Here is a 26,111-nt window from a genome sequence, read left to right as displayed (position 1 = left end):
GGCACTTGGACTTATTTCTGGATGTATTTTTCACAAGAGCCTGCAGAAGGTTTCTTGTGCTGGTATGAAAACAGCCTTGCAAGGGTCGCTATCAGAGAGAGCATTTATTTAAACTGATCAGCAGCTCAATCTGGGACATAACATGATATTTACTATGCTTTTTTTATAATGCACCATGTAAAAAGTCAAACTTATCATAATGTTTGATTTTAATTCTTTGAAAACCACCACAAACCTTTTACTGTTTAAACATTGCATCTTACTGATGTAGAGATTTTCTCTGAGGCTTTATACAATTTTTCTTTTTTAGAGCTTCTTTCCTTTGCCTCCTCTTCCTATCCTGTTAAATGACTAAAACAGTTTCCAGAGCCAGCCATGGCTCCATGTAGTGGTTTGCTGGTTTGCAATGACAGAGTTGCTGCCAGATTTTATAAAGAATGTTCCCGGGGGCACAGAGGGGAGGGAGGTATTCTTCATGGCCTCTGTTTTCTTCCCATATTGTTTAACAAACAAGCAAAGTCGCTCTGACCCCTATTTAGACATATCCCTTTCAGGCAGCCACACAAATGAGCTAGGAAGGAAGTGCCGTCACAGCCCTTAGAAAAGATAGAGAGAAATAAAGGCAAACATTGTGTGTCTAAACAAACAAGCTCACTCTGCTGCCCTTCTCTGCTGCCCAATTCTTACAGAAACTAGTCCCTGAAGTAGTGTCTGGGGCATGAGCATTTTCCATATTGTGTAGGACTTGGTTACCACCCCCCACCACGTTCCACTGCCCTGCCTGGTTTTGTCCCAGCCTCAGAGATGAATAAATAATCCAAAAACCTTTGGTATAAATAGGAACTCAGCCCAGGCTCTTGGAATGACTTGAGCTTGTCCCTCAGTCAGCTTTCCTACATGAACTTCATGCCCTCTGTGCCTTGCCTTCCCTCGTTAGACTTCCCCAGAACACCAAGAGGAAAAAAAAAGATTATTATTTTGCTTTAGTAATCATAAATTAAAAGTGCAAGTTTTGCAAGAAACTGAAAAAAAAAATCTAAAGGCCAGCTGAGAATGAACTTTCCTTTGAGCTGCTTCTTGTCTATACACAACTCCAGAGGATTTCTAAATCAAATTACTTTTGGTAGACAAAAGATGAAACAGATGTGCTATCAACTACATTTTGAGATGGGGAGGTAGAGTATAAAGGATTTTGAACTAGAGATGCAAATAAAATATTTGAACCTTAATGTTGCCTGCTAATCACAGGAACAAGTTTTGACATATCAGAGCTGATAAACCTCATTAAAAGAATGCTTAGATAAACTCAAGGGTGAAAGGGAAAAAAAGTAAATACTGTCATTTAAAAGATTACAAGTATGATTTTTCAAGTATTGCCACATTTCCCTGGTAACATACCTTCACAGTAGTAACCTTAAAGTGGTCACAGAATCTGAAGCCAGCACTGGATAGCAAAGACAAGTCTTGCTGCAGGATCATGACACAGCACAAACACTGCATCACCCCCACACCCACTGGGCTGCTGCAGGTGATCTCTGCTCTGCAGGGCTCTTCTCAAACAGCAAACCTTGGGGCTGCTTTTGCCCAGACATCAGCTTTAGCCTGACTGAAAGACAAGAAATCCATTTTCAAACAAAATGCTGGGCTGATTGCAAGATCAAAGTCTCATTTGCAGTCTAGTCTCCTGCTAAATCAGAATCCTAGATTCCGTTTAAAATTTGCCAGAGAAGTTCATAGGACAGCAAACCCCAACATTTGTGAAGGATTTGCCAAGAGTATTGCTTTGCCCTGGCTCTCAGCTCTCTGTCGATAGCGCCGCGCAGAGCAGACAGAAAACAGAGCTGTATCTGGTCGGCATCACGCACGCACTGCGATACGTGTGTATTTGTGCCTGAGGAGCTACTTATCACTGTGATGAATGGCACTGCATTTAGCCAGCTCCTTAAAGAGATAAAATGCTGTAAGTTTTTGTTATCAGTTGTGCCCAGATTTGTTCCATTAAACAAAAATTGGATTAATATTTTTAAACAAATCCGATTAATGTTGCGTACCCATTACCGTGCTCCAGGGGATCATAAACTGGGATAAGAAAATATACATATAGTTTGCAGTTGTTTCAGGCCATGAAACAGAGAATAGCCAAGGAGATGCCCTGTGTAAGGATACATTTCCTACGGACCTGCTGAAAATACTGATTTCTTTCTCTACCTTGATTATTAATCAAGCATACTGTATTGTGATTTAAAGATGCACACTTCACAAAAGCACCATACACCCCCAAATGCTTCCAAATCACAGAGGAAATATTCTGGTTGATCTCTGTTGAATGCTGCAGGTGAAGTCAAGGCAACAACAGCTTCTGAGATCATTCACTGCTGTTGCAGTCCTCCTCTTTTCTCTAAGGACATTTTCTGTTCTGCAGACCTCTTGTTAAGCCCTGCAAGCTCTCTTTCACAATCAGTTCTACGCTGCTTGTGTGTTTTGTCTGCCTGTGACATTCTCTCCATCCTTCCAGATCCAGCACTGCAGTCAGGTCAGGCTCAGAGCCTGGTATCTCGTTTCCTTCTCTCTTTGCCCACCCTGATCTGATAGAAAACCTCTCACAGGCATATTCACAGCTCAGACTAGGTGCTTAGATTGCATCGCGCTTAGCAATGCTCCAAGGTAAGGGGCCTGTCAGCACCCTCTTGGGGAGCTCAAGTTCTGAACAACCAGCCTTTCCCCTAAACTGCATTAGTTTACATAAGAGGAGGGACTGTCTAGAAGCTTCCCTGGCTGGGATAAGAGGAGAACTTGATCAGACTTTGATGTGTCTTAAGATATTTGACTGTTCTTGTCCAAGAGCAAGAACTCTTTAGCTTCTTATGTGTCCTATACCACAACCTACCTGCCCATGGTGAACTGAGATGCACTCTGGCATGAACTGGCTAAACATACCATTCTGCCAGCCTGCAAAAGCAGCCATTACAAATTGTGGCTAAAGCTGATATCTTCAGGGAAGTCAGCTGCCTCCCTCTGCATTGCTTCTGGTGGCAAGTATTGCACCCAGTCACTTTTCATCAGGACAGAGACCAAACTCTGAGAGGAAAGTCTCTCTCTGGAGCTGCTGCCTACCGATAGCATTTGTCCAAGTGTTTGAGATTTCTACATGGACACTTCCCAAGGAGGAACCAGACACTATTCAATATGGTATTTCTAGGCCTAGTAAAAATTAATTTGGCTTTCATTCATCTCTTTGGTTGTCATATTTCCTGTGATGCATCTCTGCTGGGTGGAAAAGTAACAACTTTCTTGTTAAACATGGTTAAGCCTAGGCCTACTGCTCCATGGATGGCACTCTCCATTGTTGCAACTCTTTCCAAATTGCCTCATCCTGTGCTTTGGGTAGTCACCTATCCATTTCCTCAAGGTCATGCAGTGACCTTGGAAGAGCAGTGACCATACTGATCTCCTCATCAGGCTTTTTAAACGGGTACATGTAACATTCTTCTCCTATTGCCTTTAAAAGGAGGGAAGAAACATGAGAGAAAACATTCCATGCCAGCAGCTTTCCTCCTGGCAAACACTTTCCAAGAGCCAACATGAAATACATTTAAATTGTTTCCTTCCAAAACCTCACTCACTGCAATATTTTTAACTTTCTTTATTCAGATATCTACACACCCCAACTCCACAATTTGCTTCACTGCCCTGCTCCCTTCCGACGTGGGAAACTTACCTGCAGGTGGGGCAGAGCCTGGCTCCACAGGCAGTGGGGGTGGCTATCGTGGGCACCTTTACTTAGATTTAACTTCTGAAAAGATTTATTATTTAGCACCAGACACATAAAATGACAAAGAAGCGCAGCTCTTGTTCCATCTTCTGCTTTCCCTGCAGACAAACTCTGCCTCAAGACACCAATTGTCCCCTGGCTGTTTGCTCTGGGACCGCTGGGAGGTTCACGTTCAGAATAGTGAGGGACGGAGCTTTTTGTTAAGAGGTATCTCAGACTTTCCCTTGGTCATTATTACCCATCACTGCTCCACAGAGTATAAGAAATATGTCCCCTCTGAGAGTCCAATGCAATACCTATAAATTAGCCCCAGTCCAGATAAACCCACAGAGCTAGCTCAGGGGATATTTATAGCTGAACATAACTTCCTCAGGGAGTTACAGTCTCCAAGTCAGAGCAGTTGTTCCAAAAAAAAAATCTGAGAAAAGCTGCTTCTTTCTTGGTCTCCTCAAGTATAGTAAGTTCCTTTCACTACAGAACTGTCAGTATGAAATTCACTCTCAAATGCCACCAACTGGCTGAAATAATTTCTTTGTGTGGCTACAATGCCATATCCAGAGACCCCGATCATCACTAACTACACAGCCACATTTACAAGACAAAAATATGGTGGCATTAACAACTTGTGTTGGCATGCCTTCCCCATTGTTGGGGCTTTACGTAAATATAGAACTTGGCCTACAGATTTGTTTCAGAGACTTTTTATATCTGATCATGGCTCCAGGCCGATCATTATCTGTACAGACTCTGTAATTAAGGATCGGTAATTCTGTACAGTGGCCAATAGTCCCTACAGTGAGAGGCACATGATGGGTTTTCAGCTGCTCAACATTTCAGAGTTTCACTGGAAGTCAGCTATTAGAAAGCTGGGCTGTACGAGGACAGAGCACCAGCCTCAAAGGAAAGCAGCCAGCAAGCATTTCCATTCCAGCATCTCAGCAGGAGAAAGCACTGTCCTGAAGACCTCCATAGGAAGCCGTTTAGCTTGGGTATCTGCACAGCCACACATGGAAAGCCAGAGCTCCCACGTGTCTAACTGAGGGCAGGCACTGGGAGCCAACACTTCCCTCACGCCTCCACCTCAAACAAACACGCAGCCACACTCGTTTCTTGGGAACGAGCTGGATACACACAGGAAAACAAAGGAGGGTTCTTACATTTCTGAAGTACGTGTCATAGAAATAGAAAATAAATAAAACATCATAAATAAAAACATTTTTCTGTAGTGATTTCACAGAGGTGAGAATTTCAACAGCAAAATAAAAATTGGCTGCAGCAGATCCCAAGTTTTATTCCCACACTTCACAGCCAAGGTTTCTGCCAAATGGGAGGAAAACACAGCTGAGCTAGAAATCATGGATGTTTGTGAATAGCAGGAAGAGAACGCCGTGTAATAGCAGCACTGATTCCAGCACCAAAGACATCAGTCTTGAGCAGACATGCAATTTGAACAGAATCAGCTAATGTTGTTGGGTTTTGGTTCTTGTAGGTTTGTTATTGGCCAAGGAACATATGGCAAGGCAATTGTGAAATCTCCCATGGGCACTCCTGGCTCATCCTGAGACCACTGGCTCCTTCTCCCAGCCCTGCACTGTCACAAACCAACACCCCTGCATTAAGTTCTAAGAACCTTTTGGCTGGAAGATTTGTATGAGCTTGATTTGGAACGCATCAGACTAAAGGAAGAAAAGTATGAGACTCAAATTAGAAGTATGCAAGAGTTAAACAACTTAGTTAAATATCTGGGGGGTAGGAGGGAAAGGTATAACTAAGCTACAGCCTCCAGCTCATCTGGAAGTGCCTTTCCTAAGACATAGGTGACATTCAGGTCCTTAACCTCCTAAATTTACCATGCCAGGAAAAAGTACCTCCTTTTGGCTTGCAGCCAAGCTATTCAGATGTTCACAGCTTAGTGGAAGGATGGCATAATTCTAGTGACCTCCAAAGCATAGTCTATATTAGATATATGACTTTAAAAATTGTTAGCATAGGTCTGCTATTAGGAAGAGTACTTGAATATGTTTCTTGGCAAACACTGATACACACCTTCCAAATAACGAGTTTCTAGAAAAAGTCTTTCTATGTCTGATCCAATGCAGAAACTTACCCTTTACTTCAATACCACAGGCAACATGAGAAAATTTAAACATTCTTTTTCAAGTCCCTGAAGTTACACTATGCTGCTGCTGGTGTTGGAGCTTGAAAGCACACTGTGAAGATATGAGCTGATTTTATTTTCATTTTCCAAGCAGGGAAGCTGAGCTGAATGAGGAGGGCTGAAGAGGATTGTTGAAGGATAGCACAGAGACACTGGACAGCTGGTTCCCAGTTCATCCTGCAAAGCCTTGCTGCTGCTTCTTCCAGGTGGTGACCCAGGTACCTCCTGGCTCCCAGGCCATGCTGCTTCTGGCTGCTCTGCCAGCTCCAGCACTGGAAGGAGGAACATGGACTGGTGTTGGTTTTCTTCTAACCACCTCAGGCACACTGGATTCACTCCATCTTTTGTTATGTAAAGTAAGATATAGCTCTGGGTATTTCAGAGGGAAGAAGAGCTAACCAGGAAGCCTGAAGGATTTTTGTAGCTTCCATTGAATCTGCCCATTCTGTGTGTCTTGTAAAATTGCACAAACAGACCCACAAAAAGGTTCAGTTCTCTCTCTGTTGTACCATAACCAATACTTAAGCCACAAAGAAAAGAGATGCAATAATAAACACAATAAACTAGTTGTTAGATTTTGGGGTGTAACTGTGTTAAAATGCATCATAATTCCTCTACCAGATTATTTCAGCAACATTCCCATGGCATTAATGGCTGGGTGAATGGGATAACTGCACTGCAGTGAAATGAGGCAGTCCAGCACAGAGAGCAGTAATTTACAAAATATCACACAGATGACAGGACACTGGTGTCAGTGTAGAAAATGCAGGATGGACAATAGAATTCCACACTGGGAGTTTCTGAACTCCCAGATCACACAACCCAGCAGCCACAGACCCAAAGCAAAACCAACTGGCTCTCTGGGCAGACTGGAGAGACAGCCCCGTTCCCCTGCTGTCCCTATGGACATAGCTTACCAATTCCTCCAGAGAGGGCTTCATCTTACATGAGTACAATTAGTCTTTAACTCTTTCCCTGGTGGACAAGGGATATAAATTGAATTGGTGGCAGAAAACTGCTGCTCTCTTTTAACAGATGCCTCAGACATTTGTATTGGCCCCTCAGATCACTGTTTCCAAAGGTATCCTGCCAGTCTCTATGTGGCTGGGGTAGAGAAGGACCCTTGCAGCTCTCAGAGTGATTATTTTACAGAGCCTCAGGGATTAACAGTCCTGCTTTACACAAACACCTGGGAAACAGCAGACAGCCTCAGGAGCCATAGCCCATGTGAGTGCAGCCTCTCCAGAGCAGGTGTGTATGTGAAGCACTGAAAGCTGCAGTTGGGACACAGATACACACAAGAGACGGGCTCTTTGTTTTTGTGAAGATGGATTGAAGACTCTTGCCTTCTTTCTTCTTGTACTTTAAGAAGCAGCATCTGGCTTGCTTTGTCCGCTTGGCAAATGTCCTGCTCTGCACCATCACTTTTCTGACCTTTCCTTTCCTGTATGTTCTTTAGGTGCTGCCTTCCCACAGCAGCTCCAGTCTGGCCAGGCCTGGCAAAAGAAGAGGTTGGTAACCTTCAATTGCTATTAGGATCAGCATAGTGGGGCCAAGGCTACCATTAGCAGAGCTGTGTCTGGTTTCCCTTTTCAAATCCATATGGGCACACTCCTCTCACTGTGTCTATCTTGTCTTCTCTTTTCCTGCACAGATGTTTCTGCACTCTTCCTGCACTCTCAAGACCTTCCCCAAGGGCCTTATCATGCCTTGCACTGGGAAAGGTGTCAGTTCCTTTTAGTGCAACGGCAGTTCAAATGCTCGATGCTTTGGAGCTTTCTTGAAAGTTTTTGGATTCTGCTGTCTTGGGCACTCTCCCCTTGAAAGGTTCAAATCCTGCTGCTGCTGGCCCAGGACTGACATGAAATAACCAAGCAGAGTCTCCATAGTCAAGATCAGACGGCTCCTTCTCTTCCTTCCATCTCCTCTGTTTCCCTGAAGCAGTATCAGGGTTGGAGTTTGTGGCAGTTTTCTTGACTGCTGTTAAATGGAAAATGTAAAGCAAATGAAAAAAATAGAGGACAATTAAAATTAAAAAGTCATCTGTTTGGTCTCATTCTTTCAAAATACCTCTGTTTGGAATTCACAAAAATGTAACTCTTTTTATAGCAGCTTGGCATCAGCTTTTTGCTCTCAAATTTCTTCTGCAGAGCCTATTTAACCAAAGAAATAGATTGACTGACACCTAGTGGAAAATTGAAGATTTTCTTCATCTTAGTTGAGTGAAACACTTCAGACAATATTCAATTGACCTTGTACATTTTACCATTGCTGTAGAAAATAATACTATTACTGGATCACCTGTATTTTATCTCTATTTCATTATTTCATTAGTGTATTCAAATATTCAAGAGAAGCACAGACAGGACAATCAACAGGAATTTATTTTAAATATATTCATGTTCTTTGGTTAATGAAAGAACCTGGCCAAGTACATCCCTTCCTAACACTGAGAATATCAATAACACATAGGTCTGGAAGCCCATAAAGTACTAATAAATAAACATAAATTTATTCTCAAAACTAACAGTCTTCTGGAGTTGTTGTTTCTACCAAAACAGAATCATTGATTCCCTTATTAATAAGTTATGGGTAAATATTTAGAAAGTGAAATGTACATTTTTATTTCTAATGACCTTAGAAAAATTCACTGTATGCTATCATTAATCTGAGTAACAAAAATATGATGACAATTTTGCTTTCTTATTAGGATTCGTAGATGTCTTAGACTCTTGTCTCAGTGGTCACCTAATGTTCAGCATCTGTGAAGGGATCTTGCAATGCCAGAGAAATGCCAAACCCATCTGAGCTGACTGCAGAGCTCCCACAGACCGAGGCAGGTACTGTCCCACACGTGCAGTGACTGATAGATGGGATTGGTTCAATGCTGTGCTTTGCCAGCCTTGCTGAGAAATCACAAGGTCCAGCTGGTGAAGAATTAAACAGAGAGGGTTTTCTTATGGGCAAAAATCTCTAAATATAGTTTCCTGATTGCAAGAGGCTTTTGCATTCACTTCCTTAGGACAGCACTTCTGTTCTCCCAGTGCCTCTAGCTGTACTTTTCCAAAGCATGCTATCTAAACAGTCAGATCCATATTCCATGTTCTTCTGCCTTGCTCCTCTATCTCAAATGAGTGGCATGTGGGTCCTGAAAGATAATCTGACATGTTTAGGGTTTTTTTAATAGGAAGTTATACAATAAGTAGCTTAGAATAAAATTTGGTACTACCAGCAGTGCCATTCACACCCAAATCCCACAGATCTGAATTTTAAGTTTGATAATGATTACCCAACTTGGTCTGAAGTGACCTTAATATACATCTAGGTCCTGAGAAGTTATTTATAAGTTGTGTCTGTTTAAGGCACTGTTACCCAAAAGCTAATTTTTCTACGTAAATCCCAAACTAATGATCCCATAAAAGCTTCTGCAGTCCAACCATATGGTGATCAGGTCTTACTTTTAAATATTTCTCAATTAAAAAATATGTTGAGAAACTTCCTATGGTTCTTTGCATAGACTCTTGGCTGGTTTACATGAGAAAAACACTGCCTTATATTTCATGTTCACTTATGAGTATTCCTACCTATTGTCTCTTCTTCCATTTATGAATACTTCTGACTTATTTGTTCAAGCATTTGCACTTGTTCTGAGGGTAAGCAGGCACACAAATGCAGGAGACCACTATGACACTGATAGCAATGATGTCAGCCTTGGCAGAAAATGTAATTTCACATTATTCTCCGCACGCAACCAACCAATGCAGGAACAATCCAGCTTTGGCACACAAACTGTAGGGATCGAACCAGCTGAAAAGTAGCCGCAGATCAAGCCCTGGTATTTCCTTGATTATGTTACTCCCCTTGTATTTAAGAAAGAGCACGAGTCTGTATGTATTAGAGGCTGCAGTGAGCATTGTCACACTGTCAGCTCAATGCAACCAAGACAACCCTGAGTGAACTGACACCTCAGAGAAGGCCCCCTGCCAAATATCCCCTGACAAAGATGCAGCTCAGATATGGACCACAATGGTGTATGAACATCACTGTCATTCAAAATCCTCCTCAGGATGTGAGGAAGGGACTGGAAATGCCACCCAAGAGTGACATTTCCACAGCGATGTAAAGTGAGTTAAGTGTAGAATTTTGGGAATGTGCACTCATCTCTCCCTTTTCTTGATCCTCCATCCATTCCATGGTTTCACATAGGCATCTTACAGCCTGTTACACATAGGGAACAACCCTTTTGACCCATGTACATGAAAACATAAATTTTCCTTACTTTAGTTTCATTGCCAGCATTTCATTTTCATGTCACCATTCCTGAAATCTCCATATTTATTATCACCAAATGGCTATTGCTGCACATGACCTTTTGTTTATTTCAAAGTTCAATGTAAGAACGTCGAAACTGTTTATGTAGTTGCTGTATTAAATCTGTTTCTTGTATTTATCCACTTGACCATGGGTTTTTAGATACTCTGTCTCCAGTTAGTTCTCCTTTATGCTCCTCTACTCTCAATAAGCCAGAGCCTAATATGTTACCACAGAGACACGACCCAGTGCAGATTGAAGGGCTCCTGTGTTAACCTGCTGGGAGACACTAATGGTTTGTTTTTTTCATAGTTATGTCAATTACAAATTCAGTTCACAATTGAAAGGCTGATTTGCACAGCACTACATCACTTGTATCTCCTGTAAGGTCTTTATGAGAACTGAAAGGCAAAGCTGCACCTGAAGACACATTGAGGTGCATACAGCAGACATACAGCACTCTGTGTGGCAAAATTCCCATTTAGGAGGTTGACCCAAACACTAGCAAAATCAATGGCTGTAACTGGGAGCAAATTCAGGTACAGAACCACGGTTTTTTCACAGGTAAATTTTAAAAAGTTTCCTTTCACTTCAGAATTTGGTCTCTCCAGACCAGCCTGAGGTATTTTTCATGGCAAATAAAAATAAACATGCTAAGTTTTGGGGCTTTGAATACCCAGCTCAAGGAGCAGGTGAGAACATGTCACCCCAGTCTACCCTTCATGCACAGATTTTTTTTAAACTTTTATTTCTTTGTGACTCTCAGGAGAGGCAGGAGAGAGAAAAAGAGTTGGGTGTGCCTGTGGGTCACTCTTCTAGGGACTATGGAAACATTCCTCTGAAACTGTGGACAAGCATTTGTTCCATTATTAAACTGCCTGCTCTACTTTATATTTAAACATAAATTAAACCTCCCAGGGATCTTTGTTTCTCCTCCGAACCACAGAAAGGAAAATCCCAGGATAAACAGGCATTTCTGAGAACAGCCAATACAAAGACCAGGAAAGTCAACGGAATCCTTTGAATCAGATTTTGAGGTAATTTTGCCATGAATGAGGTCAGATTTCACAAGCTTGAGCAACTTTTTGTCATTCTCTTTAATGTGATTCTCCCAGCACCTTCACTTTCTTTCCCGCTACCTCCATCCAAGCATGCTCTGTCTGGCAGCTCAGTTGTACTCATGGCTGAGTCCTTTCTTCCGGTCAAATTGTTTGCTTCCCTTTCTGAAATTGCACCAAGGGCTACTCAACATTGTGTTATAATGTAACTAAAGCATTTAACATATGTAGGGGACAAAGAAATTAAAAGGTTGCATAAAATTTATATATATACACACACACACACACACACACACACACACATATATATATATATATATATATATACACAGAGATATATTTGTATCTGCTCATTATTTAAACCTACCTATGACTCAGGAGTTAGACAAACATTTTTAATGGTCCAGTGGACAATGTTAGAGCACCAGTCTTTGTAAAGTGGAGAGATGGTCAGGTCCAAGAAGCAGCGAGCACTCTTGATGGTTATTAATGTTGATAGTTGCTGCTAGTGCTCAGTACAGGCAATGACCTTCATCTGGCTGCATCATGGAATAAAACACGAATTTAAACCAACCTGAAAACGCTGCATGCAACTTGCTCTCTATTAAATTTTTCATTTTCTCATCCCTTGCATTCTCTTGGACACACTGGAATATGGCTTTGGCAGTGAGCCACAAAACATTCTGCTTTCCTCTTTTTAAGTAGAGAGGTTTAACCTTGTCTGGAGTACCTGTCCTTTCTCTGCACTACAGCATTTGTTCTGCCCAAATAGCCAATTCCTCCTTTCACAAGAAACACTTTGTTCAGAATTAAACCTGATTATCCTGTCAGCTCTGTGGTAAGGAAGCAGAGATGTGAAGGGTCAATTTATTCCCAGTAATTCTGACATGTAGCATAGAGTCTTCTGAAAAGATGCAGAAGAGAGACACAGAGAAGAACATGATGCTGCCTTACCAAAATGCATCTCACAAATGACTTGTTTTTATCCTGTGCAAGAGGAGCATCAGCTTTCAATCTGATTGTGCACACACAGAGACTTCTTTGTTATCACATCCATGAAAGGAGGTATCTTCAGCTATATATTTTATCAATTTTACTTGTGACAGTTTCAAAACGACAAGAAATACTTTCTTCATTCAGAAAAAAGAATTTGAGATGCTGTACAAAAAGCAACAACAAACTGAAAATTTTGCAGAAGTCAACCTACTTTGTCACAACTGAAGAGGGCAACCTAATACCATCTCACTGTTCCTGCATCCACTGTCCCATCCATAAACCCCTCATCAAAGCAGAGCATAGCACCTTGCCAACAAGGATAAAGGGGATGTAGAATTTATATCCAGAAATCTTTTCAAAGCTAGGAGTGTCACATAAAATATCTTCCTTTTCTTTTTCCTTCTTTCAGATTTTAATTTCTGCTTAGATATGATCATAATTGCTGAATCCCCCCTACTAGGGTTTTTTTAGTTGTGGTAGTGGTGGTTTTGGTAAGGGGTTGGTTGCTTGCTTTTTTACAACACAGATTTGTATTCTTTTTAAGACAACTTATCTCTGTTGAGCACTGGGAGAAGAAGCAGGTGCAGGTACTGAACTGCCACAAGAGCAACAGAGGCATCTGCTGTCCTCAAGCACCCCAAACTGTAGGAAGATGTAGAGATAGCTTAAATGGTTCAAATGCAGAGATTCTCTGCTCCACAGCAAATCACTGTGCTTTCCTGTTCTGCATTGTGTCCATGTGGTCAAACTGAATGAGAAAATAGCACTAACAGTCTTCTCAAATTTAACATTCATTAAGAGTTTTCCAAGACACACATTTTCAGGGGCTAATATATTTATTAGCTAATGTGAAGACACACAAATTCTGTAGAAAATTATATTTTAACCAAGCAGGATTGATTTCTGTTTAATACTAAAGAATAGATTCTATGGATGGACACAGAATCGACTCTAGAGCAGAACCTAAGCATGGTTTTCACCAGCAGAATGTAAGATAAAATCATGGCTGACTGCCAGAATTCATATACTGTAAAAGTAAGAAATGCTGAACTCACACAAGAGAGAAGCGCTTGTATATATTTAACACTGACACACTTCATTTTCCTGAAGTACTGAAGCAGTCCCAAATCCTGTGAAAATGCTGAGCAAGAAAATGGGTAGTGCAGCAGATTTAACACACTGTCCATACTAATACAGCCCAACAGTGCTGTGGATGCAGTCTGATGGAGACATGACACAGCAGAGAGGATGCAGGATCACAGCTATTATTTCTACTCAGAACCTACCCACGGGTTCACTAGCAACATTTTGCTGGTGGAACATACACAACTCTTCACTCAGCATTTGAACTGTGCCCAGAACCAACCTGTATAAAAATAAGTACCAGGAAACTCAGGTTTTAGCTTTCACTTCTCAACTGTGGTTTTAAAATTCCTACAGGACAAGCTTGGAATAAAGTAAATTAGTCACTGTTAGTACCAAAAAAATTACACATGTTCACTTCTAAAAGGAATATTTATCAATGATTACAACTGCATTAGTCCTGGAAAAGCAAGCCTGTTCAATGTATTTTTTATTGCAGTTGTAGTGCCAAGCAACAGGATGAGAGGCAATGAGCAGAAACTGATTCAACTTCAGGTGGAAGTTCCACCTGAATCAATTTTGTAAGAAACCAGGGCATCTTTGTCATTTATTTTCTTATTCATTCAATTACTGTACTTTTTAATGGTATATTCACTTCTCTGAGCACATTAACTTTGTCTGTAAGCTATTAAAATCTGGGATCACAAGGATTCTGCTGGAAATTACCTTTTGCTTAAGGTGTGCCTCCTCAAAACAGAAAGCACTCAAGAGAGACTTCCACCATGCTCTGAGTGAGGTAATCCGGCTTATGAGATGATGAAGGGGTTACGGATCCAGGCAGGCTCCATTAATAGATGGGAGACTGCCTGCAAGAATAAAGGTTTGTTGTGCAGACATCACAGTCACAACCTCAGCTGACTGACCCCATTCCATAAAAATTATGTTACATGGTGATGGGCACATCCTCAGAGGACAACTGAATATTTGGGGAAGAAAAAAAAAATAGCTGCTTACCAAACCTCCCCTCTCCTTCTCCCAGGAATGTATAAGAACACAATCCAAAAACAGCATCAACTCAAAACAGGAGAAAATTCAATACAGAAATAAGTATTTGTGAAAAGCATCCCTGGGCAAGAACCTCAAACCAAATAATGCATGGAAAGCCTACAAACACAAAAGTGGTTAAAAATACTTCAGCAGCTTTGAGGGGACAACTGTTATTCAAACAGATAGGGCAAGAAGTACTAACTGGAGCCTGACACAGATTCAGTCTCTAGCAAGGATAAGAAGTCTATATTCTAAGAGAATGGACACCTTTCCTTTCTCAGTTTACACCAAATTTCATCAGTCTACTTAACTACACACTGAACATGCCACAGTCAGACTGTAGACGTTCATATAACAAAATTGTGACGTTCTTTCTCCCAAATAACTAAACTCAGCTGTCAGTAAAGATTAATAATACTTAATAAAATTTTTATGTGTGTTTAATAGTTTCTGCATGCTGGCATTTAGGGATGAAGTTTCAGAATTGGATATAGCATGATAATAATCTACCTCTTTCCTAAATGCAGCCCAAATTCCAGGAGTGCTGAATAGGATACTTTATCTGGAAGCAATTGACTTCTCCTCTAAAATTCTCAAGCTCATCCAGAAATTCCCAACAAAAGAGGCAGGCCTCCCCTGTCTGACACAACCAATTGCAAAGGAGGTGTGGAGCTCAGCACAATCCATGCTGGCCCTGCAATATGGGTACTTTGGCACTAAGTGCCTAAATCTGGAGCCTGAGGATGCAGCAGATGCAGCCCACTCAGCCAGGAGCAGCTGGACCCAGTGAGGCAGGGAATATGGCCCATTTTCTGAAGTATGGCTCATACACAGCAACTGAAAGACACAGCCCCAGGCTGTATTGAAAGTAACATCTAGATTAGAGTGGAATGGTATTTCAGAAGCCTCAAATGTATGGCTCTTTAGCCACACTTTTATTTTCAAAGGCCTGTGGGGAGTGCAAGTGGTACAGGCCCAGGAAGGCTAAAGTATAAGGATCTCAAGCTATGAGGAAGACAAAGCTGATCACTTGAGGACATTGCTCCTGTAAATAAATCTGTAATACATTACCATGTGGCAAATAACAGCTGGGAAGCTACATCAAAAAATACTCAGCACCATCAAGGTTTTCTACTGAACAATCCCAAATCCACCTGCTCATGCAGCATAGACTGGAAAAGCTTGGCATTTCAGTCCGATTGCCTTGTATTCAAAGCTACTTGCTCAATAATTGGGCAGATATCTTAATTATACAGCTCTTTAAAACTGCTGTAGCAAATAGGGTTGGGGGGGGGGGGGGGGGGGGGGGGGGGAGAGGGAGGGGGGAAGGGGAAAATGGGAAAATCTGTGAAGCTCCATTAAAGGTCATGAAATCACACCAGCTGAAGATGTGCCCTGCACTGCAACCACCATGAATTAAGCCCAGGAATGGAGTAACTCTGTGCTAATGAGGCAGTTAGCCTCTTCTAGCCCTGCTTCTGTTGGAAGTTCCACTACTGATCTTCTGAAGCCAGGTGCCTTTTATCCCCAGCACTATAAACTACAGATGGATAGTGATGGTATGTCTTGAAGGGAACAGGAAAGTTGTGTAAACCATCTGTTATCATTTAGGTCTCAAAAGGTTCATTTAAACTACGCAAGGTAAGAATTTGTAATTTATGTGCAAACTGGGCTTATCCTCTTCCTGTCTACATTATTTAACACACCATTAATATATATTCTTATGTCTGTGAACAAGAAAAGTAAATACGACAGCTGACCAGATATGCACTGCATTTTTATTAATTTAATCTTAGCTTCTCAGGCTTATCAAAAAGATATATGTATTTCAAAGATTTGATTTTTTAGAACTTTACATAATACTCACACTCTCACAAATTCCTCTGACTTTTATATACACATAGCCAATGAAAAACTACACCAAAGGAAATTAAGATAAAGCATTTGTGAGAGCTAACACATAAAACTTCCCCTGCACCTGAGAAACAAATTAAATTATTTTTAAAACAAAAGTAAAAAATACTGTCCTCAATCTGTGCTGTCATTTGCTCCCAAATACAAACATCAAATGACAGAATATGCAGAGCTTGTTTGGTACAGAGTTTTTTGCCTGTTAATAACTCTAATCCCAACTAAGGAGCACTGGGACCATGCTTGCTCCCAGTTCTGCAGCATGCACTCTACCAGTGTACAGTCAAGTACTATTTTAGACATAGTCTATGTCTCATTTATAGGACTTCAAGAATAGGGAGCAATGTGACAAACTTCTGGCATCTGAAGAACAAAGACTAGACTGTCTACTAAGAGGATACTTCTCATAAAAGATGCCCTGATCCTTGTTTTATAAAAAGGTTTATTTCTCAATAGAAAAGTATATTTTAAAACACAATTATTTGCTAACAGCAATATAAAACTCTACAGTTTTAACTTCATAAAAGTTTAACAAAACATAAATATTGTCTACCACTTACATTCCTATATACAGAGCTTGCATTAGCTAGTTAAATAGTTAGGAGATAATAACTCAAAAATGAATGGCACACAACTACAGGATTCAAATTCCACGTCACACTGCACAATCACAGTAACACAAGGAAGAGCTTAAAATCCTCAGTCACTGGATTCTGCTTTGATCTCTTTATAGCTATGTTCCTCTTCTCTCTGCAATAATGCACCAGTTTCCATGGTCATAGCAGGAAGAAAGTATCTGAAGCTCAGGCACATTCTCTTCTACCAGAGAACTCAGCTCTCCTTCCCGAAAAACATGGTAGTAACGCATGAAGGCCTTTGTATCCAACACGGCATCAATCTGGTCCCCAACAGACACTGCTGAATCCAAAGCTGAGTCAGTGGAATCAGTTGTTGAAGTTCTTTTGAAAAACTTGCTGGCATCAGACTTACCAGCACCATCTTTATTACAACCACAGACGCAGTCCCTATCTTCCACTGGGCCATTTATAAATGAAGCTTTGTCCCCCTTGCTCTGAGCTACACTTTGGTGTCCTCCATTTAAACTTAAATCCTTCAGTGCATCTGTGGCTGGCGACCACTGTGGCTTTCTGAGAGACAGGCTTTCCACAAACACATCATCATCATCATCTAAACTCTGCTCGTTTAGCAGTGCCCCATGGTGACCTAAATCCAAACTGCAGTGCCGTGAATGCTGAATGGGTACGGCACTGCCGGCCCACACTCCTTCATGTTTCAGGTGCTTCATTTTGTCACTTTGCTTTCTCAGGGCTGATTCATCAAGGGATCTGGAGAAAAACCATGAGCGGAAAGATCTTCCTAGTGCACTGTAAAATCTGTTTTCTTCCTCAGAAATTTTCATGCAGCAGGCTCTGGGTAAGCAATGGTCCATATTGCGGGGATGTTTTGAATCAGTTTCTGGCTGCAGATTGTTTTGGTAGCTGCACTCAGAGATGACAAGCTGCGCAGGGTGTATGTCTTGGCCTTTTGCAGCATGGACAAACTCACCCTTATCTCCAGATTGATTTGATTCTGAAAAATGGCGTGAGCACAAGGCCTTGTTCCATGGAACAAATACATCTTGTTTCTCAAAGCGACGATTCTTTTGTTCCATAGCCCAGACATAAATCATTATTTGACCTCCAGGTATCAATATCCTTGCCATTTCCTTTATTGCTTTGATTCTCCTTTGTTTAGTTGAGAAATGATGTATCACTGTGAAAAAAGAAAGGTATTATCTACTGAATATTAGTAAAGACAAAGCATTTCCATCTTCAACCTGCTCTACATGTTCAACCATTTCAGTTGCCTCATTCCAAATTATCACTTGCTGCAAGTCAGCAACAGTGCTGAATTTACAGGTACCACAATGGAGGTTCACCTCAGAATGCTCTCTTCTATGATTATGTTCAATAGATAAAAATAGGAAAATCTGGAAGAATGAAATCAATCTCATCCCAAAACAGGGATTCAAGAAAAGTCAGGCATATAAACTGGAGGTTTCTGTTTCTCTGCATAACCCATAACACAGTACAATATGGCAAGCTTTCACTTAAATGCCTAGCCTTTAGGTGAGTTAGATAGTATCAAGCTGACTTTAGTTTTTGGCACAATTTTCAAACTTATCTTATTGAAAATAGAAAATCTTTTCACCATGTAACAAATACAGCAAAATGTAATATCAGTAAAAAGATACTTTGAACTTTTATATCAGCACACTTGCAAAAGATCTAGTGAGAAAATTCAGACCAATATTCACCATTGCTTTAATTTTTGTCAAATTAAATTTAATTCTTGTAAAAAATAATGTCTACATTGCATGTCTCAGCATTTTGTAATTTTTTTACATTATGTTATGTTAGTAAAAATAAAGTCAAATTTAAAATAAAAATTTTGATCACAATATTTTGATTTTCTTTCCAGGAAAATTTCCACATTTTCAAATTTCACTCCAATGTGAAATGACACTACATTTCAAGATTTCTACATTATTTCAATCTTCCTATTCACCTGGAGTATGAATCAGCCAATTTTAACAGTCAGAGAATAGCTAAGAGAACTATTTTTTCTCTAAACTCTCAGAGGCATTAACTTGTACTGAGCTTGGACACATTGGTCATGTTGTTCTATATGTCATCAGTACTGGATTTGATTTAGTGATGTAAAGAGGACTGATTGCATAATTTGTTTCAAGTGGACTTGCAGCCAGCCACTTCTACATTAAAAAAAAAAAAAATCAATCTTACCACAGAACAGCAGGTAACAGAGAATGCTCTTCCCTGAAAACATTTCTCTATAAATTCAGAAAAATTTGATTATATGTGCTGCTTGACAGTAGCCAATTGTAGGTGAGGAAACAGTGTTAGTTCAACGCTGCAGTTATGAAAAGTGCATCCAACTAGCCCTGTCTTTATTCAAAACAATGATTAAATTACCAAGGGTGGAAAAAATGTAGCGTTATTATCACAAGCCAAGAAAAGTATTCTTGGCAGTTAATATTAACAAGACGCTCACAATCTGCTGAGAATACAAAATAGACAACTCTGAGAAGAGTTTCCCATCTATGTAGTCAGTGTTTGTTTCCAGTGTTTGTTTTGTACTCCTGACTCCAAGGAATCTTTTTTCAAAATTGAAAAAAAAAATCTAAAAAAATCTTTTTTTTTTTTGGTACAGGATAGGGAGAAGAGAATTGATATTTTCTTATACTGGAGTTAGGACATATATCACCACAGAACCTCTTGTAAAATTTTATCAAAATTGACAGAGACAGCTTACATATACAAGCTTAATTTACCAGAAAGAAATAACAATCAACCAACAGAATCTGTGCAAATTCTTTAATGGGTTAAATATTCCTTCTGGTTAGAATCACTCTGGTGGTTCTGCAGACAAATCAATCCTATAAACATGATTATACCAACAAATCCAAGAAGAGTACTTGACTGAGTACATAAATACTTATTTTTCTCTGTAATAGGATGAAAACCACTTTATTTACAATTAGATGGACACAGGCATACCATGTCTCTATTCAAGAGAGATTAAAATCCATTACTGTTAAACGTACTGAAATAGCATGTGAACTTTCAAACTTGTCAGGCTTGATATAAGCACTAGATAGGAATGCTATCCTTCCGAGTCAGCTGATTTGATAAGCACTGAAATGATGCTATGAGACCTAAAATGTGGGTAGGACTCACTGGTTAACCAGCCAACATGAAACAAAGTAATATGATTCCTGCTTGTGTATTAATCACCCTTTCCTTCCACTTGTTATGTGAAAGATACATTTTAAAATAAATTTCTACCACACTTCAAGTAGTTTGTTGATTGCTATCAATAATAATTATCATGCTTTGTACTTTGGCTGATGAATTAAAAAACCCTGAAAGAAGCTCAATCAAGACTAGAGCTAAAAACCTAGACTGTAACTGGGTACTCTTTTTTTATCTACACTTTGCAAATTATACTTCTCAAACTACAAGTAGTATTTTCAAAAAGAGAGGTCAGAAGAGTTAAGATGCAGAGGTGCTCTGGTCATTTTAGACAACAAGTGCTTGTATGAATCTGAGTTCTTATGACTAAGAGAAATCTGAATTCATAACATATAATAGTTAATGTGAGTTCCAAGTTCTGCTATAAAGTTTTCATTTCAATGCATTTGCTATTCAAAACAGATCTTATGGAGAAACCAAGAGTTTGTCTTGAGCATCTAATATGTTTAAGCTTTGAGCAGCCATGTTTAGATTAGTTTTCACTTGTTTACAATGCATGCTGGAAGGAAATCTTTACCACATATAAACAAACAAGTGATATACATATTTCCTGGGTCAACAGTGCCTCTTGAGTAATTGGAGTTTTGTTGTTTCATGTTGACTAAATTAATTTCAGTTCTATCTCCTGTAATTCTAAGGAACTGTTTCAAAACAATTAGCTGAAATGAAGCCACGTGGAAAGAAAAGAAAAGAACACTCAGAAATTCTCATTTGCTGGGGCCGGAATGCAGGTATGTTGTCTTACCTCCAATCGAAATGACTGCATTGAAGCACTGATCCCTAAAGGGAAGGTTAAGGTTGTCACACACCAGAACTTCATCACCTTTCTTCCTTGCAATTTCTACCAGTCCTTCACAGTAATCACAGCCCAGATTATACACTTGACTGTTGACACTGAGATACTTTCCAGTTCCACAACCTAAAGAAAAGGATACTAGGTCAGAAGTCATATATTCCAAACATTTGCTCTCCCTCCCAAAGCAGTGAAAATAATATATGGGCTCTCCTAATTCTTTATTTTCCTGGAAAACAAAAAGAGGGTTTGTGCTGACTAGCCTAACTGCTGCAGGGCTCATTTGGACTGTTGAAGTTGTATGTTCACACTATTAGGATTGTAACAGTAACTACATCACTAACAAAAATACCGATTACACAGCCCTGTACAATAGCAGGTTATCTGTATTTCTGTGGAGAACAAGGATAAGTGCAGGTGGGAGGAGGAAAGAATGGTCCTCTGTTGTACATCTTTGAGAATAAAAATCCAACCACGCTGCTTCATACAGAGTCTTTCTATAGCCTGGTATCCTGTTACCAACAATGAGCATAAGTGGGCACCCAGGAGAGGGAAAGAAAAGGATAAGCACTCAGGCCCCTTTCCCCAGTGCCATTCCAGCTTCCAACTACTTTCTGTTCAGGGGATTTCCTGAAGCCAGTGTGTTATGTTTTTCGGTGATCTGTAACAGATCTCTTTCCTTTGCTTGAGCCCACGCAGTACTTCTCCAGTGTGCCCCATTTCTCTCCAAGAAGTACTAAACCATAAATGCCACTGACACAAGTCAGAGTGGAAAATTTTTACTTTAGATACAGACTTGAAAATAAACATAAATCATAGAAGTTCTTTCCATATTGCAGGCACATCCTCTTTTTGACTTTGTGCCAATGCATTATAACCCATGTAAATGTAATGAACTGTTCCAGAATGCCTTCCACCTAGAAGTCTGTCTTCTCAAGGACTGTGCTGCAGTGAATTGAAATCTTTCAGAGGATCCCTCAATGCCTTATGCATAACAAGCACTTTTCAAAATTATACTGGGAGCTGTTCACTGCAGCTCTGGGTCACTAGTGAGGAATAATTTCTGAAAGTTGACAGCCAAACAACGGGGCAGCAGCTTGGCAAAGAGAATCATCTCAGTACTGGTAATTCAATTTAAAGGCCTGGAGTTATCTTTAGAAACATCACTGCTTCTTGCAGCACTGCTGCTCTCAGTGATGTTAATGTGCACCATTATCTAGAGAGACAGCACAGGAACCATTGCAGAACAGAACAACACTTCAGTGGTGAAAAAGAGCATAATTCTCAGCTAAAAGCAAGCACTATTCTTTGAGATAACACTTGAGAAAAATTGAAAATATTAATATTGCTAATGCAGTTCAAGGAATATATGCAATAATACATGAAGTTCTGCATGTTAGAAAACTACAAATTTTAAAGATTTTTATAAATTACTATTCATTATTGTGTTTGCAGAGGAACACATTTATTCAACTATCATTAATTTGGAAGATTCAGTTGCTTAACACGTGGCTTTTGGTGAAGTGCTTTGTAATCACTGTGAGAGTCTGGAAGTACAGGGTCCTCTCTGGAATGAAGCTAAATAGTGTCAATAATCCCAGTATTCTAGAAATCTACATTTGCCAGATATTCACTTTTAAATGAGTCATCAGGAAGGTGAATTCCTTGAAGCTAACAATGGGCAAGCTACTTTCATGTGTTTTGATCAATGAAAAATAGTAAGGCAAATGGAGAAACTGATGTTTTAATAAAAAGTAGTATTAAACTGAAAAGAAAATTACCAATTAAAGATCTGAATTTGAAAATTTTAGTGCCACTAGGCTCTAGTGCCACTTTAGTGCAATTCCTCCTTAAATATGTGCCAAAAGTGAACACAACTGTCAGATTCCTGTAGATCTTATTAAACCTCATAAAAGAAGATACCTTGTGTGCCTTAGTGGGAGTATTTTTATTGGCAACTGTAAGGATTGATCTTCTCTTGAGGAGCCTGCAAAAGGGTGACCTTAAGCTTTCAGCAATGACTGCTGATAATACCTCAAAAAACTTCAGCTAAGATGCAAATGACTTCTATTGAGGTGGCAAAGATTTTGGCTGAGAAGTATCAATCTAGCTCTCACTTGAGTGAGTGTAGGCCATAGGATATTTCCTGAGACTAGTGACAATGGTGCAGACATATAAAAATTAGCTATGTGCTCAAAATAACATCCATCAAGTATCTTTGGTATAATGCTCAACAGCAGCAGGAGAACTACATATTACCTTCTGATTATGGCCTACAGCATATTCAAATAATGTTTTTCTCTTATAGGATAAAGCAGATGCATAATTTATTGTGCACACTTGTTAAACCTTGCTGTGTAGAAGTATTTTATTAGTTCAAACAGTATGGAAAACACAGTGGTGCAAATGAGCATTTGTTTTGCAATGTGCTGTACAGGACTGAAGTCATAATGAAGCAAAGGAACCATGCCAGCACCTGGAAGCCCCCGGAAAGTCTGCAGGAACAACAGAAAATCCAGGTGTAAATACTACATGTTGGGAAGACAATGCCATAACAGGAAAACGCCTAAATATGGTGTCCATATTTAGAATCACAGGAAGATTCTCAGATCTTTTTTTTTTTAATAGTTTCAACAGCAATCACCTCAGAAGACGTCTCTTAATAAAAAGCCTTGCTGGGAGGAGTTTTAGAACAAATGAAAACAAATAAATTGCAGACTGGTATTACATAAACCAAGTGAACTAAAGAAACTGAAATATTCAATTATTAGGCTATTAACATAATTTTTTCAAAAGGGCTCCAGGGGAATGAAAGACCATTAAGCCAGTGGGGAAATGGATAGATTAAGATTTAGCTCAACAAAAATAAGGGAAAACATTTATTTACTGTCTATGTGATACACTGCCAAAGAATTAAAAGAAGCAGTATATGGTATCTAGCATTGGGACTTAAAAAAAAAATTAAAACAAATTGCAACAACTTAAAAAAACAGTTGATCTGAAGGCTAAATATGATTAACAGGTAAACTAACAAAGCTTATAAACAATCCTTTATGCCACCTCATGGCTTACCTATATCAACAACAAGACTTCCAGGCTTTTGTTCCAGCAGAAAGTTCCTAACACGAGGCCATGCTTTGGTCTGCAGATCACTAAAGTAGGCAGCTGTGTTTTCATACACACTGTGCACGTGCTGCTTTTCTAGCTGGGTAGCCTCATGTTCCATCCTGAAAACAGAATGAAGATTATACATAGCAAACACAAACTGTTGCAGCATAAAATTTATATTTTACAGGCATGCATAATTCAGGACCTTGTATGCTTATATCATAAATTACATCCATCTACCAGTCATATTTATAAAATAGTCTTTACTCAAAGGATCTGATTTCATTTCATGAAAGTCGAGAAAAATTGTGAATGCATCACCTCCCCTGTGAAGCATTATGTAACTGCACATGCCTATGCAAGAATAGGCACATTCCCAAGTTCACCAATATAGTAAAAGCTCATCTGGTGCAAAAGAGAGCCTGTATTCAGTGAAAGTGCAGAATGGATATAGAATCATTGAATCATTTAGCTTGCAAAGACCTTTACAATCATCAGTCCAACCAGTCGTGAACAGGATTTTAAGAACCAACCTTTCTGTTGTTGCTAATGTGAATAGGCAAACTACTAATATGTTATTTGAAATACAGCCTGGTCCCTGAAACCTAAGCCCCTAAATCATGCATTAGTGATTTGTGGTTTATCAGCCCTCTAGAGGTGAATAGTTTGGTAAATTTTTTCAGTAACAAAACCTTGATTTCCCTACTTCCACTCACTATCTTCATGTCTTAACACAGTATTTTAGTTTAGTGATTCAAGAAATGGTATCTTCTTAAACTTTAAGTATTACCCCTGAGCTCATGCAGATACCAAGTGGATGCTGACACTGAATCCCTTCATGCAGAATCTTACATCTTCCTTAACTTATCCTCTCATCCAAGGACCAACCAGGTGAGGTTTGAGTATCTGATGAAGGCTGATAAGATTACATTCCAAAGTGTTAAGGCATCCTTCAAACTAATTTAAACTGCTCGTTTATATAGGAAATATTTCTTCCCATTATTAAAACAAAACTTAGTCAATGGTCCAAGAACTCCACAGAGATTAGAGCCTCCTTCCAAACATCAAACAGACTAAACAATGTATTATCAAGACAAAATTATAAAAGTGACTCCTTTGACTGCATTTGAAAAGGTCAGAAGCAAAGACTTTAATTTACTTTCCTTGATTTTCAGATATTATACATTTAGGAACCATAATAAAAATTTCTTCCTCCTGTCACTTTTAGTACTGAAATACATTAGTATGAGAGAAAAGATGGGAATATATGAGAAATTATGATATCTATGAGAAAAAACATTTTGATTATTTTTTAAAATATATGCGTAATAAATAATGTGAGCTAGCACTGCAGCTGTTCTACAGACACGACCTGTCCTACACCTGTCCTACAAATACAATCTTTTTAATTTAAAAAATGGGAGTTAATCCCAGTGACTGAAAAAAACAACATACTTCAAGTGCATGTGAATGTTTACAGAATAGTATGTAAGGCTTGATCCATTTCACTGGTACTGTGTAAGAGGTGGGGACAAATTGTTAAAACTTTTCACAGTCTATTCTGACTGTAGTATTAATTAATTAATTATGACTGTAGTATCTACTAATACCTCTCTTCAAAACATGTGTTCAATATTTTCACAATCCTTAATTTATCTTTTTTTCTACAATCCACAATTTTCTTTTATCCTGCATTAGCTCACCTTTTACTAGATGAATATATACATATATGTAAAAAATTAAATTCAGAAACAGTATAGTACATTGCTCCTAAGCATATTTTCAGTTTCATTAAAGAGTGAAAAGCTGTAATAGACTGAACAAATGAAGCAACATAGACTTGAAATTATATTGCATGTGCCAGAAGTTACTCAATCAAACTTTTCTAAGAATCCATTTCAAATTATGTTGTCACACAGAATGGGTTAGTTGCAGTAATTTCAAGTAAGTATTCCTTAGAGTCAAAAGCCCAATCCTTTGTTTTTATTTGACCCTTAAATAAAATAAATTAGATGTTTCATGTTTCCAGCTGTCTTTTTTC

The 26,111-nt window shown here is 39.3% G+C and overlaps 1 protein-coding gene across 3 annotated transcripts in view; it reads right to left on the bottom strand.

Moving 5' to 3' along the window:
• Nucleotides 1–16,181: 16,181 nt before the first annotated feature.
• TRMT9B (tRNA methyltransferase 9B (putative)) overlaps nt 16,182–26,111 on the bottom strand; it is a 102,206-nt gene continuing 92,276 nt past the window's right edge. For all 3 annotated transcript variants that reach the window (XM_038134739.1, XM_038134740.1, XM_038134738.1), the window contains 3 exons: nt 24,035–24,189; nt 20,915–21,088; nt 16,182–18,109 (listed from right to left, as the gene is read on the bottom strand). In XM_038134739.1, the coding sequence (XP_037990667.1) occupies nt 17,070–18,109; nt 20,915–21,088; nt 24,035–24,189 (1,369 nt within the window). In that variant the 3' untranslated portion in view covers nt 16,182–17,069. The remainder of the gene's footprint in view (nt 18,110–20,914; nt 21,089–24,034; nt 24,190–26,111) is intronic.

Source organism: Motacilla alba, chromosome 4, assembly GCF_015832195.1.
Source record: "Motacilla alba alba isolate MOTALB_02 chromosome 4, Motacilla_alba_V1.0_pri, whole genome shotgun sequence".
NCBI lineage: Eukaryota > Metazoa > Chordata > Aves > Passeriformes > Motacillidae > Motacilla > Motacilla alba.
The sequence above is the reverse complement of the archived record's forward strand: the minus strand, read 5'-3'. Positions and strand labels throughout refer to the sequence as shown.